The sequence below is a fragment of the Molothrus ater genome, chromosome 2 (assembly GCF_012460135.2).
Source record: "Molothrus ater isolate BHLD 08-10-18 breed brown headed cowbird chromosome 2, BPBGC_Mater_1.1, whole genome shotgun sequence".
Taxonomy (NCBI): Eukaryota; Metazoa; Chordata; class Aves; order Passeriformes; family Icteridae; genus Molothrus; species Molothrus ater.
In genome coordinates this window covers 90,185,499-90,205,994 of record NC_050479.2, presented here as the reverse complement: position 1 = coordinate 90,205,994, position 20,496 = coordinate 90,185,499, and the positions used below count along the sequence as shown (strand labels likewise).

The following is a 20,496-nucleotide window of genomic DNA, read 5'->3' as shown; positions in this document are numbered from 1 at the left end:
TTAGGTTTAAACAGATGGATTTATTGATCTTTGTTAATTCATTATATTAGGTCTAGGCCAAAATAGCCACAGAAACTAAAAAGAGAACATTCCCACCTGTTCCAACATGCAGCTCAGTATTAAGGGTACAGAGATGTACTCCTCAGGAATTTGACTCAGCAAGTCATTGTAATATCTCATGTCCACAGAAGGAAACAGAACAGAAGTCTCTTCTGCTATATTAAGAGATAAAACATTAAGATACGTTAGTTTAGAAATGCCAATTTATAGTCCAAATCAGTTCTGCAAGTTTGCAGGTAATGCAAAACTGGGAGGAGCTGTTGACTCTCCCAGAGGCAGGGAGGCCCTGAAGAGAGACCTTGACAAATTAGAGGGCTGGGCAATAATCAACCTTTTGAAGCTTAAAAACCAGGAGTATTGGATTCTGTGCCTGGAATGAGGCAACCCTGGATGTACAGACAGACTGGAGAATAAGATGCTGGAGAGCAGCACCACAGAAAGCAACCCAGGGGTCCTGTTTGATGGAAAACTGAGTATGAGCCAGCCATGTCCTGGCAGCCAGGAGGGCCAACTGTGCCCTGGGGTGCATCAGGCACAGCATGGCCAGCCGGGCAAGGGAGGGAATTGTCCCACTCTGCTCTGCACTGGGACAGCCTCACCTTGAGTCAGGGGAGTTTTAGGTTGCGTATTAGAGACATTTTCATCCAGAGGGTGGTTGGGCACTGGAACAGGCTCCACAGGAAAGTGGTGAAAGCACCAAGCCTGACAGTTCAAGAAGCTTTTGGAAAATGGTTTCAGGCACATGCTGTGATGTCTTATGCGGGGCTAAATTGGACTCAGTGATCCTTGTGGGTCCCTTTCAACTCAGAATATTCTGTGATTCTGTGAACCTTCAGACAATATTTATTAAAAAGAGTCTAACAAAGTTAGAGATTGGACAAAATTACTGAGATCTTTTAAATCTGAATTTGACTAGGAACAGATAGAAAATGTGATTTTCTAAAGAACTTGGTTATCACCACTCAGTTCCATAATGCATTCACCAGGATACACAACATCTTCAGCTAACTACACAAATAATTTTGAGGATTTGTGCTCTCAGATGAATAAATGGTTTGACAGAGGGATCAACTACAGATGGGTGCTTTAACCCTTTAAACATACTCTCTGACAAAACTATTGTTGGCAGAATTTCTTCTTGTTTCCCTTTTTTCCTTGTAGGTGACATCCGTGGTGCTGGTTGCTCCTAAGACAATGAAAGTTAACAAAAAAAAAATCAGAAACCATAAAACAAATGGGTATTGCACAAATAGGTGGGAGAAGTTAATTTCATTTAGCTTTGGTTACTCACCCCAGACTACATGCTAAACTTTTAATTGGAACAAGATAGTAAAAATGAAGTGCATGTTCTAATAAGCTACTTTCTTCTGCCTACTTAACATTTTGCTACCATAAGTAAAATAAGGAAATTGATCTTGCATAGAACTAATAATCTTTTTTTTTGACAGTTTATAGATCTGCAACATTTCATAGTAGCTCTGTGCAGGCATATTGATTTTTCATACATAAGAATGTATCATCAGACACTATTTAAGAAATTTCTACACCTATGATACATTATGCCTCTAGGGTCCTTCCAATTTCCCTTTTCTGTTTCCCCAATGCTCAGCTATTTTTTCCCATTTTTGGAGGTTTTAAATGCTAAAAACAAAAGTAAAACTTTCATTCACTGAAAATTATTCACAGAGTGATGGTCCAAGGTAAATATTTGAGTCAAAATTAAAGACAGGCAATTCTATCCTAAAATTAGATATTATCAACAAGAAGGGAAGGGTCCTTGCCTCAAATGAAGATGGTTGTGTCGATTTGCTCTCTGGTAACAAAGGCACATTAACAAACTTGGTGTTTTCCAAGTAGTTGCAATGCTGTCTTCTCCAGTCCAGGCAGTCATACATCAAACAAGCAATGTGTTCAAACACCACAGTACCAAATTCAAGCTGTGAGAGAAAACCAGAGACAAAGGATGAAGAGTGTGTATAAAATGTCATGTAACTTAGTGATAACAGTCATTAGCTCTTTAACCAGCAGATCTACATCTGTTTATGAATTTTACAAAAGACCTTTTCCTCCACCAATTCAGTATGTTTTATAGAGTTATTCTAAAACCTCCTTCATTTTATTTGCCTTAACACTGCCACAGCAGAGTATAGACTGTATATTGCCAAAGTGCTTTAGTTGTTATAAAGTCTTACTTGTCTTAACAGTAACTGTTCAAGGTCTGCTATCTTGCAGATGGATCTTTTTTGGATGGGAAGGAATGGAAGAGAAAAATTGAAGTATTTTGTAATGTATGTACATTTTTACTAGTGATCAACCTGCAGCATATGTGCAAGTTCAATCATTTCCCTGCTCTAGAAGGATAAAAAATAAAACCCTAGCCAGGTAATTAATATAATCTCATATTATTTTCTTTCTTTCTGTTGCCCTTTGAAAACAAAGAAAACCTCAAGAATGGCATTCTGAAATCCACTGTTGTGAGTGAAGGAATGTCAGCATAGTGCCCAAATGTCCAGAAGGAGAGCGCTGTATCTGCAAAAATCTGACAAGCTAAGAGTCATGGTTCTTGAGGTCATGCACTGTGGTTTTCACCAAAGCTTGGGAGGAATAAAAAGAATAATAGCAACTGCTATTTTAAATATTAAATGCTCTTTTACAAATACCAATACCATGTAGGAGACCAAATGAAACACTCAAGTTTCAACAGCTTTAATGATGTAATCTTCTCCTGTACATCCTGCACTTTGTGGAAAGAATGGAATTATTATAACTTTTAGATGATTTCTGTAAAAAGCCCTTTTCTGAGTGATTTTTTCACTTTTGTGGATTTAGGGCAAGTCTCTTGTACTAAGAAGTTTGCCTCTAGGAGGTGGCTAACAACATTGAATGTCTCAATTTTAAATTTCCTAAAATAGAACACAGTGAAGAAGCACAACTGACATTAGGCACTAAGAAAAATAACAAACCCAAACTAACAAACCAAAACATCTGCTTTCCTCAACTCAGTGGCTCTTTATGACACTGGGAAACTGGCAATTCCAAATCACTAAGTTATGGAATACTTGACTCCATTTTCAGAACATTTAAAGACTAGAAGAGACACTTGGGAAAGAAATTCTATTTGCAAAAACAGAATGTTCATTAATATTCTTGCACTTTTGTTTTCCCAGTTCAATATTCTTCTGAAGAATGGGCTAGTATAACACCTTTTCATCCATATATTTGTATATCTAAGGTATCACTAGAGCACGTAAAAGTTTTATAAAAAATGTTGGAGTGTTTTCAATGCAGTCTTTTAAACAAAACAAGATTTTTTACAAAGTCATAAGTAACAAAACCCTGCTGCTCAATGGGATCCAAGCAAAATTTAGCATAATTACAATTTTGTAATTCAATTTGCCTGGTGTCTCCTCAGGACATAGATTTTTATCACAAGTTTTTAAGTCTAACCATTAGAGACTCTTCAACAAAGTAAATATTTTTGAAAGTATTTTCTATTTTAAAGATCTCAAATCTGAGAGCAGAGACTACTTGCAGTATGCAATACTCTGTCATTTTTATATTAATGTCTAACATTTTGCCCCAAGAATTTTCCTCCTGTGTGTCTTGCACTTCAGAGATGCAGCAAGCTTGGACTCAGAGATTCTCCAGAAAGTCCACAAGAACGGACTTACTTTATCAACCTATGATTTAAGAACCTATATGCTCTGCACCTGTTTCTTAAAAAACTTAAAAACTTTCTTACTTCTGTAGGGCTCATGAAACTGTAACTCCAATTTGTTTAAATCTGTTTCAGTGACAGATGGTTTTTCCTTTATTTCAACTATAATATAGGAGCTTGCAAGATAATCAAAAGTAGAAACCCTGTGCGATGTGATTATAGGGAAGAGAAAAACTGTTTTCCCAAAAGGGGCTTGGCACTGTAAGATTGTATAAAGAGTATAATGATAAGTAATATTATAAGTAGCAAGCCTACATTCCACAATTAACGCATTTTCAGTGAATGCTTTGGAAATCACTGTCACTTGTTTGTATACAGAATCTACCGTACTACAAGTAAGGGTTAGAAGAATGCAGTTTAACCCTAGAATGTCCTTTAATCCTAATAATACAGACTACAAATACACTAGGTTAAATTATAGCATGTTGCCTTATTTTGTTTTAGCAGTTTGTATTTTTACTGCTGACACTGTAGATTGAGAAATACTGGACTCTTTTACTTCACTATATGTGAGAATCTAGGATGGAAAACATTTCTAATGATTCACTTTCTCCTTCAGTGCCTGGTAATAGTCCTGATTCAGCAGGCTATAATAAGCTAGATCCATGTTTTGGACAAAAAGAAGCAGTACTGAGTATGATAAAGCAATATCATATATCAAAAGGTATTCTTGTATTCAGCTATTTTTTTCTCATGTGACTATTCTGAGGTGCAGTAAGTAGGCTTGATGTTATGAGGACAAAAATAGAACTTCTGTGTTATTTCATACACACATATGACTCTCGAACAAGATGCAAACATGTTCAATAACTTTAAAATAACCTCAAACTATTTTACAACCCTTCTGCTGTGGCCTACAACATAAAGAAACTCCAAATCAGGCATTTTTATTCAATGGACTCCTTGTAAACAGATGCTTAATGAAGTTGTTGGATACATAGGAAATAATTTTTGTTTATGATTACAAATATACTAACTACTGTGGTTGTGTTTCAGAGAAGACTTGAGATTAAATTCCTAAAGTGTTGTTAAAAGTTACAAACCCTAAAGCATGGCATGTACTGTAAAAAACAGAATGTACTGACCAGCATTTCGCTGTCTGACCAATCAGGGGGAAAGTCACTTTCCTTAACTAGGTAATGAAGCCTGGCAACATCAAAGAGACTTGATCCATGCTTTCCACTGTTCAGAACAGGCTCCAGGAATTTCCAAAATGTTTCCAGGTCTTTCTTAGCTTCATCTTCCTTTCTTTTCTCTGCTTCTAAATCTAAAATATATGAGTATTTGACAAATCATGGTACAGTGTCTCCCTTTAACATAAAGCACAAATCATGTATCAGTCTACTCTATTGTTAAAGTATTTCCATCCTTAGAGTCTTAGCAAATATCTGACACCTAACTTGGGGATTAAAAAATACCCCCCCTTATATCTTGCCATCATCTTCTATTCCAAGTACAATGATTGATCCTGAAAGGAACCTGAGGGGCTCATCTGGTAAAACTCTGCTCAAGAAGGGTCACCAAGAGCAGACTGCCCAGGACCCTGTCCAGATGGTGTCTGAGTACCTTCAAGAATAAAGTCTCCATGACCTCTCTGGGCAATCTGTGACAGTGCTCAGTCACCCTCACAGTAAACAAGTGTTTCTTTGTCTTCAGCTAACACCCCCTGTTCAGTTTTGCCATTGCCTCTTGTCCTGTCACTGAACACCACTGAAAAAGAGCCTGGCTTCCTTTTCTTTCCACATTCCTTTCAGGCATTTATACACATTGATGAGTTCTCTCCAGGCTCTTTCTTCTCAAGGGTAAACATTCTCAGCTCTCTCAGCCTCTCCTCACATGAGAGATGCTCCAGTCCTTTGAACATACTTGTAGTCATTTGATGAACTCTCTCCGATAGCTCCTTATCTCTCCTTTACTGAGGAGTCCAGAACTGGTCACAGAACTCTAAGTATGGCCTCACCAGTGCTGAACACAAAAGAAAGTTCAAATCCCTTGACCTGATGCAGCCTTGTATACCACTAGCCCTGTTTGCTACAAAGGCACAGGGCTGGCTCATGTTCAGCTCATTGCCACCACCCCGGAGTCCTTCTGTGCAGAGCTGCTTTCCAGCCAGTCAGCCCCCACCATGAACTGGTGCAGGATTTAGCCCTTGCCAAATTTTATGGGGTCCATTAAACCAGACCATTTCTCCATCCTGTTGAGGTCCCTCTGAAAACCAGCACAATTCTGTGGTGTTTCAGCCATTCCATCCTGTTTTGTATCATAAGAGGACTCTGCTTAGGGAACTCTCCTGATCACTAACAATGATGTTCAGCTGGACTCATACCACAAATCCCCTCTGACACGCTCTAGGCCAGGTCATTCTGCCAGTTTTCAATCTATCTCAGTGTTTGCTTACCCAGCAAGCAAACACTTTTATGAGAAGACAGTGCCAAAGGTCTTACTGAGTCAGGGCAGACAATATTCACTGCTTCCTCCTCCTCCTCGACCAAGACAGTCATTTTGTCATAGAAGGTTATCAGGTTGGTTAAGAATGACTTCCATTGGCAAATCCATGCTAAATGACCAACTCCTTGTCCTTCATGTGCCTGGAAATATTTCCAGGGTTAGCTGTTCTATCTTCCCAGAGACTGAGAAGAGTCTGAGTGGCGTTTACGGCCTTTACATTCCTGAGTTACTCCTGCCATTTCTGAAGATAGGAGTGATGCTTTCCTCCAGTTTTCAGGCATGTTTTCCAATTGCCATGTTTTTTCAAAGTAATTAACAGTGGCCTTGAAGTGACATCACAGTCAGCCCCTCAGCATGCCTGAGTGAATCCCATCAGGTTCCATGGACTTATGTGTGTCCAGTTTGTTTAAGTAATCCCTAACTCAATCCTTTTCCAACAAGAGACTTTCTCCAGACTTTCACCCTGTCTCTGGGGCCTGAAAATTCCAAAGGCCATTCATGATCACAACCACTTTTTCTTCTTTCAAGGTCCTTTAGCCAGTCCTTATAGGGAGGCTGTTTGCTGGATTGAATAGAGTTTATTGGTATTTTTTCTGTACTGTAGAGTCCATAATTCTATTTTCATGACAGCCAAGTAGCAGGGAATAACTGTCTCCCTTAATCTGCTGGCTATGTCACTACAGCTCAGGATAGCCAGCCATCACTGATGATGCATATTTAGCTCGCTGCTTACCAGCATCCCAGTTCAAGAAAAGTGTTAACAGCTGAGTATAATTACAGAACATTATTCTGAGGCATATTCTTCTGTGGCTGGGGCCACAGTCCCAAAGCAGCCAACTGTTCACTTTCATTAAAATTACCAAATGAGCCAAGTTTTCTTACCAGTACGCTTCCTAACAATTCACAGAAGCATACATTTGATAAAACATTCTTTGGTGGCTACTGTGGCTGCAAACTCTGCCTGCTTAGTCAGTCCCTCTTTCTACTGTCCAGTTTTTGCACTGGCAAACCATTTGGTTTGGTGGTCAACCAATGGCAATACTATTTTGGCACTGGCAAACACAGCTGCTCACAAGTAGCAAGCACAAACACAAGGCATAGAGAGGGAGAAAAACACAGCCAGAACAGTCATTTCCTGTATATAAAATGATCTCCTTTTTACATATTTTTTTTAATGACCAGATTACCTTCAAGTGAAAGTGAAGATTGTTTTTGAAGTTTAGTTGCTTCTAAGTATATCTGCAATGGCTTGTAATTTTCAGAAGAAATTTGTATTACACTTGAAATGTTAATCCCAAGGTCAATCAAGACAGGCAACAGCTGAAGATTGGGGAAACCCAGAATGATAAAGTAATAATGAGCACCATCATCTGGTTCATCATCTGTTCAAAACACAACAAAAACAAATTTGAATAAGAACATTCATCATCTAAACAAAATAAATTTTTTACTTGACTATATGGGGTTATGCAAATAAAGGTTACAGAAACAGTCATTTTATACTCTCACTGGGAAAATTACATATAAATTCAAAAATTATGTGCATAAGACTCAGTTCTTCTGTACCAAACCACCTAGAACACAATAGGAAGAATACAAGTCAGAAGTAATAATTGTTTGGAGAAAGACCAGGAGAAAAACTGCAGAAGCTGATTATAATCAGAATGTTGTAGCAGCATTTCTGTAATTGCTCCTCTCAAAGGAGTTTAGTGTTAGGACATATGCACATGCCTTAATGGTAGTTTAAACTATCCTATTTCATCCTGCATAAAGCTGGACATAGAGCTGGACAAAAAGTAAGTCACTGTATCTTACGTGAAAAATTACCCAAGTCATAATAATTTCAAAGGATTAGCTGCAGGTATCAGCTGACTCACTGCTGACTCCTCCCTACCCAGCAGGTTCATGTTCACTAGATGTAATTCTTGGCAAAATCCTCATCACCTGGTAATAGCAATTCACACTACTCCTTTTAGGTGGCAGGGGCATATCCAAATTCATATTAAAACGTAGATGAGGAGTTTCATTGAGTGCCTGTTCTATTTGGGCTTATCAGTTATGTAGAAATATGCATAGCAGCATTTCAGTTCCAAAGCAAAAGGTTAAGCATGATATAAGTAGACATGAACTCTCTAGAAGCTCTAGAGTTGTGTAGTTTCCGTTTATGCCTTATGGAGAAATACAGGTAGTAAGACAGGTATCAAGTGATTTAATTAATCCAGTACAGTTATTTATCTTAAGTTAACAGAAACTGTCTGCTGGAGGTCCTGTATCTCTCCATCAAGGCTGAAACACATAGAGTTAGTGCAGACAAACCTACACTAAAAGCAAATCACAGCTTTATACTCTATTTAGCATTAAGATCCTTTCTTATGCCTACTAACACATCACATGTAAAAGTGCTTTACTGACTCCTCAACTTGTGGGACTCATTTGTCCAAGGAAGGAAAAAAGGTAGCCTGGCACTGACATCTGCCTGTGCTCAGGCATATGCCCAGGGCTATGCAAATGCTGCTACCACCTGGAGTAGTAGCAGGTTAATATTAGCTAAACATAAAATAACACAGAAATTTAGAGAGAGACTGACTGAGGAAGCAGCCACCACAGTCCAGCACATATATTACATAAAGTAAAAATCAAAACCAGAAGAAAACTAGCTTATTATTTCACTCCTAGTACTGAAAATGAAGTACATAAATTTATGTCTCAGTTACTGCAGGAATAAAAAATATGAGCACATAGAATTACTGAACATTAATTATTTTTAACAAAAAAGACAGGTGTCTGCACAGTCACCTACAGAGATCCAAAAATTCCAATGCGTACATGCTGAAGACTGCCTGCCATTTTAAAATTATAATTATGATTAGGCTAATAATCATGACAAGTGCATAACAGTCAGTCAGTTCTAATTATCAGTGACTAGTCCATATGCAAAAGAGGAAAGACATTAATGCAAGTAATCTCAATATTACTCAAAAGCAGAAATATTTAATTTCAGAAAGAAGATGATAATGTATTAGGGATGAATGATAAAATGACTGCTAGCTACCAGAAACAGATATAGATTGTCTTTGAATTTAAGGCATGCTTTTTCTTTTCCCTCTTTCTTTATACAGCTATATTAGAACAAATATAAAGAGGGGAAGCCCAGATTGGAAGTAATGAAAAATTTCTTCACTGACAGGGTTCACAACTCTGTCAGCCGTGTTTTAAACTATAATACAAGGAGAAAGCCACCTTTGGATACTGACATTTAATTATTCTGGAATCTTTCTCTAGGATAGGCTTTGTGTGGGATTTATTTGGCTACTTAATTGTAGTCTTACATATGCCCAAACATTTTGATGTTGACATGCCACATGTAACTTATCTGTATTTTACTTCTTGGACTGCACAATCCATCCAAACACTGAGCAGAATACAGTGCCCTCTTCAAATGCAAAGTGGCAAAATTTTGATATTGCCAAATAGATCTTGACTTTTCAACATGAAACAAAACTAAGTATTCCAAAGGTTTACCAGGAGTATATCATCATATTTTACATACCAATGTATTTGTCTTTCACTTCCACTTCTCCCCGTTGTTTGAATTTGGTGTCCTTTTTAACAGGGGATGATGACACTGACTTTTTTCCTTTACTATCTTTTCCACTTGTCTTATCAGGAGATATCTTATCTTTTTCTTTTTCTCTCGCTTTCTCTTTTTCTTTCTGCTGCTGTTCTGCCTGACAAGATGAATATATGAAGTCTCATTAACACCTTTGTGAAGAACAAAGGTCAGACTGTTGCAAAACTTTAGGTGTTCAATTCTTTTATTTTCACACTTTTCCCTCTCAGCTGCTATAATATTCATGTGGTGGAGCTGTCTTGAACACCCTGCTTTTTCCTACTCAAACACACATTCAATTATTTAGATGCTCTTACTCAGTCATAATGCTGAGACTTCACATTAAAAAGGAACTGCAAGAGGTAGGTAGACATTATACCTACCAAACTAACAAAATGCATATGGGTAGAAAGATGAGTAAAAACCCCTTTGCTTTAGTTACTTCCACTACAGCAGTTGCTGCAGCCAGAAACCTTCCTTGGACTGAAGGGAAATATGGCAAAAATTCAATATCTGTTAATATCTTTAACATCTCTGTTAACACTCTTGACTATGGTGTAAAATGGTACTAGCACTATTTTTCTTTGATGTAAATATCTGTCTAATGTAAACTAGAACCAAGAGTTGTGCGTTCATTTCACACAGGATATTACTCAGCCATTCTCATTATCTTCAAATAAAAACACCTACATAAAGCTGTTCCTAGTAATTTAAGAGTACAGGACAAAAAAAGATTTTTTGAGTGTCCCAAAGACTCACTCTATAAATCCAAAAAAATTGTGAGTCGGTCTGAAATGAAAACAATAAAAAAAATATTAAGGTAAAGTAGGTTCTGTAGAGAAGAAAGTGTCCACCTTATTTTTGCCCAGCAGAATTACTACATTCAAACTATGCAAAAATTGCATTTCAGGATAATAAAGCTAAATTAAATTTAAAAAAATATTAACTTAACTTATAGTTACAATCCTCCTGATGCCACTTTAAAGGCTATTAAAGCAATTAGGAAAGCCCTTCATGCAAATGAGAGAGGTCAGCTAACACTATATAGTTGCTTTTCCTAAATCCAGCTGAAAAGCAGACTTTCCAGCTGTGAAAGTTGTATTTTGTTCAAATTTAAAATCAAAACAGAAAATATCTTCCTGCTTTTCCCTTCCTTCTTGAATTTCCTTTCTGTAAAATTTAGAAATGTCTTTGACAGAATCTTGAAACTATTTCCACTGTGTAATGAAGGATTTGGAGGCTTTCATTACTTTCTTTCAAATTTGTTCCACCTTTGACATTTCAAATTAGAAATTTTGATAGTACTTCTTTGAATTCTAAGCTGATGAACACATCAAACAGATGATATAATCATCATGCCACAAAGATCACAATCAACTTGATCTATTGCATCTGCATAATTTTAAGTAATTCTTAAATAAACAGAGACATTTATGGACTTGCCAAGATTCTAACAAAGAACATTACTTGACCTAAATACTTTAGAAAGTAAGAGCCTCTCCTTTCTTGGACTCTTTCCTTTTCCTTTTAATGTCATATTTCTCCTTCCCTACAAGGTGCAGCTTTTGGTGGAGTTTCTAATAATCCATTAATTCTGCAATTTTCTTATTTTAAGCTTCACATTTCAAAATTTTACTACCTCAAACAGTTTTCTAATTCAGAGACACTTCTTCTCTTCTGCATAATATTTATGCCTGTCAATTTATGACAAGCTCCTGCTCCTAATGAAATACAGGATGCCTTGTTTTTGGTTATTTATATATTGTATCCATTCTAGGTATCTACTTAAGAAAAAGACCCATGGACAGATATGTTTGCTTTCTGAGAACTGATTTGCGAGTAAAATCCTGTTTTCAACACCCAGATTGCTGGCAACAGAACTTGTATTGTACAAGCTAGTTGGAAAGGATTAAAAATTCTATGGCAGCCAATTTAGAGATAGAATTCTAAATTAGAAGTCAGTTTCTGCCCACTCTGTACTGCAGAACATCCTCATATCCAAGAGCCTTCCAATTCTTGACTCTGTCGTTCAACAGCTCCGCTTGTGTTTGCCTCTCACACATTGATATAGATACAATTCAAAGGAGGTGACAACTTTTGCAGACAGTTTGGCTAAAACAGAAGAGTAACTGTAAGTGCCAGAGACTCCTCAATCCTCAACATTGACTACCCACCAATTAACCAGGGAAATAAAATTACAGTTACAAGACTAATTTTGCTAAATCAAAGCTCTAAAGACTCCATTTTAATATTGAATTGCCATTAAACTTCAAAGTTTGGTTTGACAGTTTACTTACAAGAATTGACTGCTATCTAAGAAAAAAGCAATTTTTTTTCCAATTCACTATTAACAATCTATTCTACAGCTTCAGCCTCTCAATTTCTTTTCAGATTGAAAACGCATTATTTTTCTCATATTCTTCATATATTTCTATAGTTTAAATTATCGTTTCCTAATAAATTGAATTCTGTGGGAACAGGACACAATTTTAATGGAATCACCAAGCATTTAATGTTCTTGTGATTGTGTGCTACACTTCATCCACCAAATTCTCCCATAAGTAAAACTATTGATAAAGAAATTTACAGATTTTTCAGCTGTACAAAATCCATTAAACTATTTTCTGCTTGCATCTTTTACATGCACAGACTCCTTAGGTCTCCATATCATCACACTCCACACTATAGGTTTTGATCAATTAACAGGGTAAACTTACTGCAGCAATTGTATGACTTTCTGATAATTAACTGACTTTCTTCAGTGTCATGAATGTTTGTTGGAAAAGGACTATAGCACAACCTGTTCAGTAAGTTGTTGAAATGTACCATTGACAACTCCAAAAAATGTTAGAAATAAATTAGAGGTCTGATCTGTGATTCAGCGCAAGCTCAGTGAAATTACTCCTAGAACAAATAAGCAATCTGTCCCAGACAATCTTGGAGCTAGTAGTGATGACCTTGGAGACAAAAGGAAGCAAGTTTTGGGAACACTGGAAAATGTGGTACCTGGTTCTGAGAAGTGGACTTCAAAATATGTACTGTTTTGAGAGAGTTCAGAGGAGAGGAACATCCATAATCAAAAACGAACAACCGTGGTACATATTTGGGTTTGTTAGTTAAATATGTAATAGATTTCTGTAGAATGGAGCGTAGTGTTGTTCCATACAGGGAGAACTCAAACAGATTTAAATGAGAGTAGGGTTGGTAGGATCAGAAACCTTTTTCAAATGCTCATGTTGCAGAGATGGTTCAGAAATAATACTGGTTTCCATGGAAAAGCAAAGACACAGCACAGGGAAGTTTTAAGAAAAGGTTCAACAAACATCTGCCAGGAATAGTTTATGTAAATGTTATCCTGCCTTAGTGCTGGAGGATGGAAGAGATAACTTCTCCAAATTCCCTCCAGAGAGGAGATTCATAACAAGAACTCTGTCATAGTCTGCTCTGTGTCTATCCTTGATACCTTCCAAGTAACAATCTCTCCTGCCTTTACTTCAGCAGGGATACACATTCAGCAGAAGCCTGTTCCTAGCTCTATTTTCTATTGGTCCTAACACTCAGCTAAGCCATTACTAGCTGTCACCTCTAACAAAGACTTCTTCCATAGTGTTTTTATTTTCTTTTTTCCCCCATGTTCTCATTGGCATTTGAGTAATTGAGAACTTCATGCACAAAATCTAATCAACTTTAAAAAATATTTCTAATCACATTTCTCTTTAATTACAGTTTTAGAAAGACAAAGATGAGAAGAAAGCTGGATTTATGGAAGCAACATCAAAGAAGTGTCTTCAAAAATGTAATGTTCCTAGGGCATACTATAGTACCTTCTTTTCCTCTTCTCTTCTCTGAAGAGCCTTCTGTTTGAGACAAAGCAATTGAAATTTCAACAGCTTTCCAGTTAGTGTTACGGGAATTTTTTCACCCTGGTCCAGAAAGGCTTTGGCTAATTCCATCACCTGGAAAGAAAAAAAAAATCTCAACAAAACTACTACTTGCATAGTTTTCATACTGCACTTGACTCATATTTATTTGCATGCTGAAATGAGCAAGTGCTATCTCACACTGTACCACGTGTGGGTTGAAATGGCCACATTTCCAGACAAAACAATGTATCAGTAACATACACCACTATTCTTTGGTTCCAAAGACCTCAAATAAAGTTATTTCAGCTATACTATGTGATAAAACTAGAATGGAAAAAAACTTCTATGATTTATGAGAAAGTCAACAGACACAGAGTTCTCATAGGAAAATGTAATTCTCTTTAGGTTTTAAACAAAGGAACAACATTAAGCAACTACATATTATAAAGCAATAAATTAAAAAGCACCTAACAGATAGCAAATCAAGGGGAATAGTTTGCAGTGCTGTTTACAAAGTGACCAGTGTCTGAGGGACTAGCCCTAAATGAAAGATAAAAACTTCTTGAAGGGAATTTGAGCGGGTCTGTCTTGGTGAAAACACACCCCTTCCCTGTGTAATTCTGATTCTGTTGGTATGCAGCCTAATTGGGGTGAAATAAGGCTATTGAGTTTTCTTAGGGTGATGACAGCAGCAGGAACATACAGCTGCATTGTCCAGATGTGTGGCATTGACAGGCTGTTTTATGACTATGTTTTTTACAGCTTGTTTCCACTAAATTTCATACAACTCACTAACATCTGGGCCGTTTTCCTTGGAGCCTCATAACCACTTTATTTACTGCGAAAAAAATAAAATAACATAAAAATACCGTTAAAAAGTTGTTATATGTTTCTTTTCACTTGTGTTGTCTCTGTAATAAAGTTCACCTACGTAGGAAGCGCTGTTGAGGAATAATATAACCATAATATTTTCTTACTTTTGTTTTTAAGCAACCATCAGCTTTATTTATAACCATGGGCTGAATTAGGTGTTACTCAAATGCTCTGACATGTTTCTCTTTTCTCCTCATGGAGCAATTACAGTTGGGCACATATGGTGTCAATTTTGCTTGTTAATACTGAGACAATGAAGGTGCACACTGCATCTCACTGAACTGTGTCTTGTCTAATGCAAGCACCACCATTAGTTTTGAGCTTTCATAGATTCTTACCTAGTTTAGAAATTTTCACTTCTCACCTAAATGTAGCCACTAAAATGCTTCTCTGAATAAAGTGAAGCCAAATCAGAATCCAGACCATTATATGCCAAATCATTGTTTCATGCAAACAAAAGCAAGGAGCAGAAAAATAAATGTCTTAAAATTCAGATCTTTTCCAAGTTGCTTAACAGGGAGACAAACCAAAACATATGCATTTCAAAACCCTTCCAAAACAATCCTTCTCTTGCAACACAAATAAATCTAATGATCTTAACATACACAAAGGAAGATACATCATGATTAAGATGAGTTTTGGTTTGTATGTTTTGTACTCAAAGTAAGACTGGTCACTAGCTCAACAAGCCAATCATAGAAGGCTTCTGGAAAGACCCACTGACATCAGAGCCACAGCAGAAAATCAAGGACATGTTAAGAACAAGACTTAAAAATTACCACACACTGTGGGCACACTAGGAGCTACTAGTTATTCCAACAAAAAATAGTCACCCAGAGCTAGGCACACAAAGCGGTGCTCTGAAAGAAAAAGACATTGGTAGAAATAACATATCAGTAACTTCCCTCAGAGAGAAAAATTCTCATAAAGTTTTTTTTTTTCAGAATTGATGTTAACAACCTATAGAAAGTGATGCTTCTCACTGGTTTAATGTAGGTGAGTTGCACATTTCTTGAAACACAGTAGAGGGGAAATGGAGGGATTCTGGAAGGATTCCTGAAAAATGTATATATAGTAACTCAGCTCAATGGCAGTTGCTGATTTATTGTTCATGGAAGAAGAAAAAAGTGCTCAGATTCTTAAACCCCACTCCTGCTGAGAATTTTAAAGCATTTTACCAGTCAAAAGCAATGCATAATAATTATTCCTATTTTGTAGATGGAAAACACAGGAATGAAGAGACTTGCTGAAGTAGAGTGGGTAGGAAGGACAAATTGTCTTATGTGAGCCATGAGAAGCATAACCAAAACTATTTAACAGGAATACATTCCATGACTGTGGAAAGAGGTCACACAAATAAAGCAAAGACAGAATGAGTGCACTACATTTGGCAATACAAAGAAAGCAAATATCTTTTCAAACAGAAATGTAAAATATGCTTTATACAGGAGGAAATTAAAACCAATCCTAAAGACAGAACATAGATCAATCCATGCACAGTAGATAAAAAGAAATTAAATTTATTACACATCCATATTTACTTCATCTGTGGTCCTGTGAGTTATGCAGGCACCTGGCATAAACAGTTAAAAATCTACAGAGCCTCAAGTGAAAAAAAAAACCGAACGAAAACCTCAAGACAAAAACTGGGTAGGAATACAGAAGGAAGTTTTTCAGCTACTATGAAGTGGATTTGTTACTGATTGGCTATACTTCATCCCACCAGTGATGATCTTTTTCTTATGTGAGAAACCATGGAAACTTGGATGGACAAACTTAGTTAGGTAGGGCCTCTTTTCCTCTAAAGCAAGAGGAAACTTAGCATTCCTCACACAGCAGGGGTCACACTGGTGAAGTGCAGAAAGGCTTTGGTGATGCAGTATTTGATCTCATATGGTGGCAGTATGAAGCACACAGAGATTTAGCTGTCTGGTGCAAAGGGCATGTATTTGGAGCCACCCAAACACTGCATGAGTGCTTGTAAGTGACCCTACACCACTGACAGATGTCAGCACCATTGAGATAGGAGATAGGTCTTAAAAGTTAGGGGATCATTTAAAGCCAGAGTCTTTGTGCTATCTTTCTTTGAAATGCCTCTTTTTCAAGATACAGAACAATTGTGGCTGCCAAATTATAATCAGAAAACCTTCCAAAAAGATAAATTAGATCATAAACTTTCACAGCTTTATTACTACCTGGCAGCAGTAACATTGCTTGCTATGAACAGTGGTCAGCCCACTTCACAGTGTAGTTATCCCATACCCAGAGTGAGCTTTCTAAAGCCCTGTCTTCCCTCTTATTCTTGAAATTGTAAGAAATCCAGACCATCACATATGACTCAGACTCATCTAACACTTCCTCAAAGAAACATAACAGTTCCTAGAAGAACCAAATAAGTAAAATCCCATAGTTGCTGACACAATTCAAGTTAAATTGAAGCAGGATAGTCATCAGTCAAGAGGGTCTATGGATTACACAATCAAGCTGGTAATTACTATTCAGATGTATTTTCCTGAGCAAAATAATAAAAGTACAGGAAAAAAGTGATCTTGACTTATTAAAATCTGCTGTCAGTCTTGAGTCCTTCACAAGCAACTTTTAAGACAGACTAGGGGACAAAAGCTGCATGTATCATACTTATATTTTGTTTTTCTAAAGAAGACTTCTTTAAATATACTATTAAATACTTCTGACCCTGCCATTGTAATTTAATTGAATAAAGCAATTATTTTGAAAGAATACCAGGAAGGATCTGAGCTAACTGAAATAACTTTTTTTTCAGATGACACCTCCAGTGTGTTGAAAGAATTCAGTTTCTCATATTAGACCATTCACCTAACTTGATTTTAACTCTCAGAACCTCTTCCCACCTATGATGTCAAAAGACCCCTTGCTTAATCATTATTTTTCACTACCGAATTAATGACTCACAGTTCAAAGAGAGTTTAAGGACTCACATAAATCAATAAATCAATTGCATATCTGAGCAGAGCTCCATGTAACCCTTATGTATCCACAAGGTAGACTGTAAAACCTAAGAGCAGCCAAATGAGTCATCTTCGTTACTCAGTGAAGCTGTGTTCCAGAGAATGAAAATAATTAAAGAGGATTTTATGATTTCTTGTGCCCCATGGAGTTCTTTCAACTCAACCTACTAAAATGAAGCAATACTGAGCAAATATGAATGCTGTTCATGTGCTAAATATCTTCCTTTCTCTTGTGAGAGAATTTCTCAAAGCAGAAGCAAATGGTTGCTTCTACTCTAGAAAAATAACCTGTCACTCATATGAGTGAGTCTGTTTTTTGCCAAAACACAACACAGCTTGATCTGGTTAGCAGAAACCTATTAGAATTATCCATTGTAAGAAAATCTGTTCTCTAAACCTCTCTCTACAGAAAATCTGCAACCTGAGGGGATAATTTAAATGATTTAATCTCAGAGATGTTCTATGAGAATTTTCTAACACACATGTACAGTGTTATGTCAAGTACTTATATTGTGTTTTAAGAAAAACAGAAATGGTGAATAACCCAATTTCAGTAAAAAAGAGAAAATACATTCCAAAAAAATAAGTAGGGTTTTATTAGAGAGCTCATACAGGAGTTCTCATCATCTGGCATGTACACGTCCCATGGCTCCCTGACCATTAGCTGTTATGAAAACCCAACTGCTTTAAGGGATACAAATATCCAGTGATTGGAAAGATCAGGCATTAGCGCTGCTATCTCAGGAAGGAGTTCTATGCACAGGGAAGGTTTTTTCTCACATGACCTTTCATATATCTGTTTTCTTTTAACACTGATTGGGAGGCAATAGTTGAAACAGCATTTAAGTGATTTCAGAAGAATGCCTACAGAACCCAGACCCTTTTAGAGAGAGAGGACAGGCCAGTCTGTTGTGAGTTGTGCTCAGATGAGGGGATATATTGCTATGATCAAATACTGAAATATTTACATTTCAGTGAGATGAATCTGCCCAGTAAATCTTTCCATTATGGTACAGAATATTTTAAGCTTCTGAGAACTAAATTGTCTCCAGCAATTTCAGCCAACTGAATCCACACAATGAACACCACACAGCTAAAAGATTTAGTCACGCTTCTCTAACATTGCATCTGGCTAGGAAGAGAACCCAATCAGAGGTGGAACAAAAGATTAAGAAATAAAATTGCCTCATCAAACCTTGTGCTGGCAGAAGCCATCCAGCTACATCTTGACAGAATTTTCTAAGCCACATCAGAATGTTTGGGCCAGGTAGTTCCAACAGCCTTGTAGACTGGGCACCAGAAAACTGGGCAGAATCTTTCCACCTTGGTTGGTCCAGCTTTGCAACAGGGCTTTGAGCTTTTTTTTTTTTAATTTGGAGACAAAGGATTCTAGGATTAGTTGCTGTACTTGAGAAGAATGTCATACACTTTATTGTCCTTAATGAACCTAATACAGTCCCCCAAAAACTTTGAAGACAAAAAACCAGAAGACAGCATTGCCTTTGGCTACTTCAGAGTCCCTCTAACACTTCAAAAATGACATTCTCATAGACATAATTGCTGTTTCCTCTAGTTACACAGACATCTCAACAAAACCTGCACAGAAAAAGCAGAAATTTGATACCAATTTGCATTAGGCAATAACTCTTGTAATCTGTGAAGGAAATCCAAAGTGTCTCCAGTGTTCTAAAGCAGATTTTAAATAGGTAGATGAATTTCAAAAGGTTATCAAGTTGTCTTCCCTAGAAAATAAATTGCTAACATTTTGAGTATTACGAATGGCCTCAGGTCAAATACTTACAACTAACAGTAATGAAATAATAATGCATGTTTCTAAAATCCTAGCTTTAGGACTATGAAGAGTCACTATTCTGAAATGAAACTAGGAGATGTGCATGTCAATTTCCTCATGTAAATAATAGAACCTGGCCACCCAAATTTTAGGAAGCAAAATTAGAAAACATAGGTTGTTTTCCTGCTCAAGCTTGAGACTTTTCCCCCCAATTTTAACATTTAGAAATGCTGGTACTTTTTAACATGACACATTACTCCTGGAAAGGGATACTGAACTGGAGACACCCAAACTGACAGTGAACAGCTACAATTTATAGAACTGCCTGGTTCATAGCAACAATGGTTTCCTCTCATGGAAAAATTAAAACCAAATGGAAGCCATACAATTTGATTACTTAAAGGACTACACGGGCCACTTTTTCATGCAGTGGCATCAGATGATCTGACAATGGCAAAGGCTGATGCAAAGACATGCTAGACCAAAATTAACAGATTCTTTCCCTAACACCCTTTTAAGTAGATTGACCTAAATACCAGGAACCAGCAGACAGAGTAGATAAACCCTCCTCAGAAGATAAGACACCAAATAACTCAGGTAAATACACCACCTCATTTAGTGGATCATTTATAAAGTATCTATTCTGTAGTTTAAGCTGATAGGAGCTTGGTAACAGATAGAAAAGAACTGAAAACAGATGAGTAGATAATGCCCAAAGCAGGAATTAAAGTCCCTTAACCTTCCCTGAAGCCAGTACCTCCCTAAAAGGCATATTCATTTAACAACAATTCCCAAGTGTACACATTAAATCTCTGTGTATCCACACAGTGTAAGAGCCAAGTCCTTCTGCAATAAAATTCTCTTCACTTGCATCCACACGATACCACTTGACAAAGGCTGACTGGAAAACTGCTCCATTTTATTATGACATTTAAGATTGCAGTATGAAATTTATTTTGAACTGGAATGAAAAATAAAATTAAGTATTTCTAGCCTTCTAATCATTCAGCATGGCTGCCAAGGTTGTTTCTAGTGTCAAACCCTTTCATGAAAACAATGACACCAGATAAGTTTTGGCTCCTGAGCTGTTCCATTTTACACCAACTTCTAAAATTGTTTTTGCTCAATTGGAATGAAAACAAAAT

At 36.9% G+C, this 20,496-nt stretch overlaps 1 protein-coding gene across 1 annotated transcript in view; it reads right to left on the bottom strand.

The window, feature by feature from the left end:
- SPAG17 (sperm associated antigen 17) overlaps positions 1–20,496 on the bottom strand; it is an 88,914-nt gene that overhangs the window by 54,605 nt on the left and 13,813 nt on the right. Inside the window, exons 4-10 of the mRNA XM_054514120.1 lie at positions 13,661–13,792; positions 9,777–9,954; positions 7,414–7,608; positions 4,864–5,045; positions 1,842–1,997; positions 1,165–1,246; positions 97–215 (exon numbers count right to left, since the gene is read on the bottom strand). Coding sequence (XP_054370095.1) covers positions 97–215; positions 1,165–1,246; positions 1,842–1,997; positions 4,864–5,045; positions 7,414–7,608; positions 9,777–9,954; positions 13,661–13,792 — 1,044 coding nt within the window. The remainder of the gene's footprint in view (positions 1–96; positions 216–1,164; positions 1,247–1,841; positions 1,998–4,863; positions 5,046–7,413; positions 7,609–9,776; positions 9,955–13,660; positions 13,793–20,496) is intronic.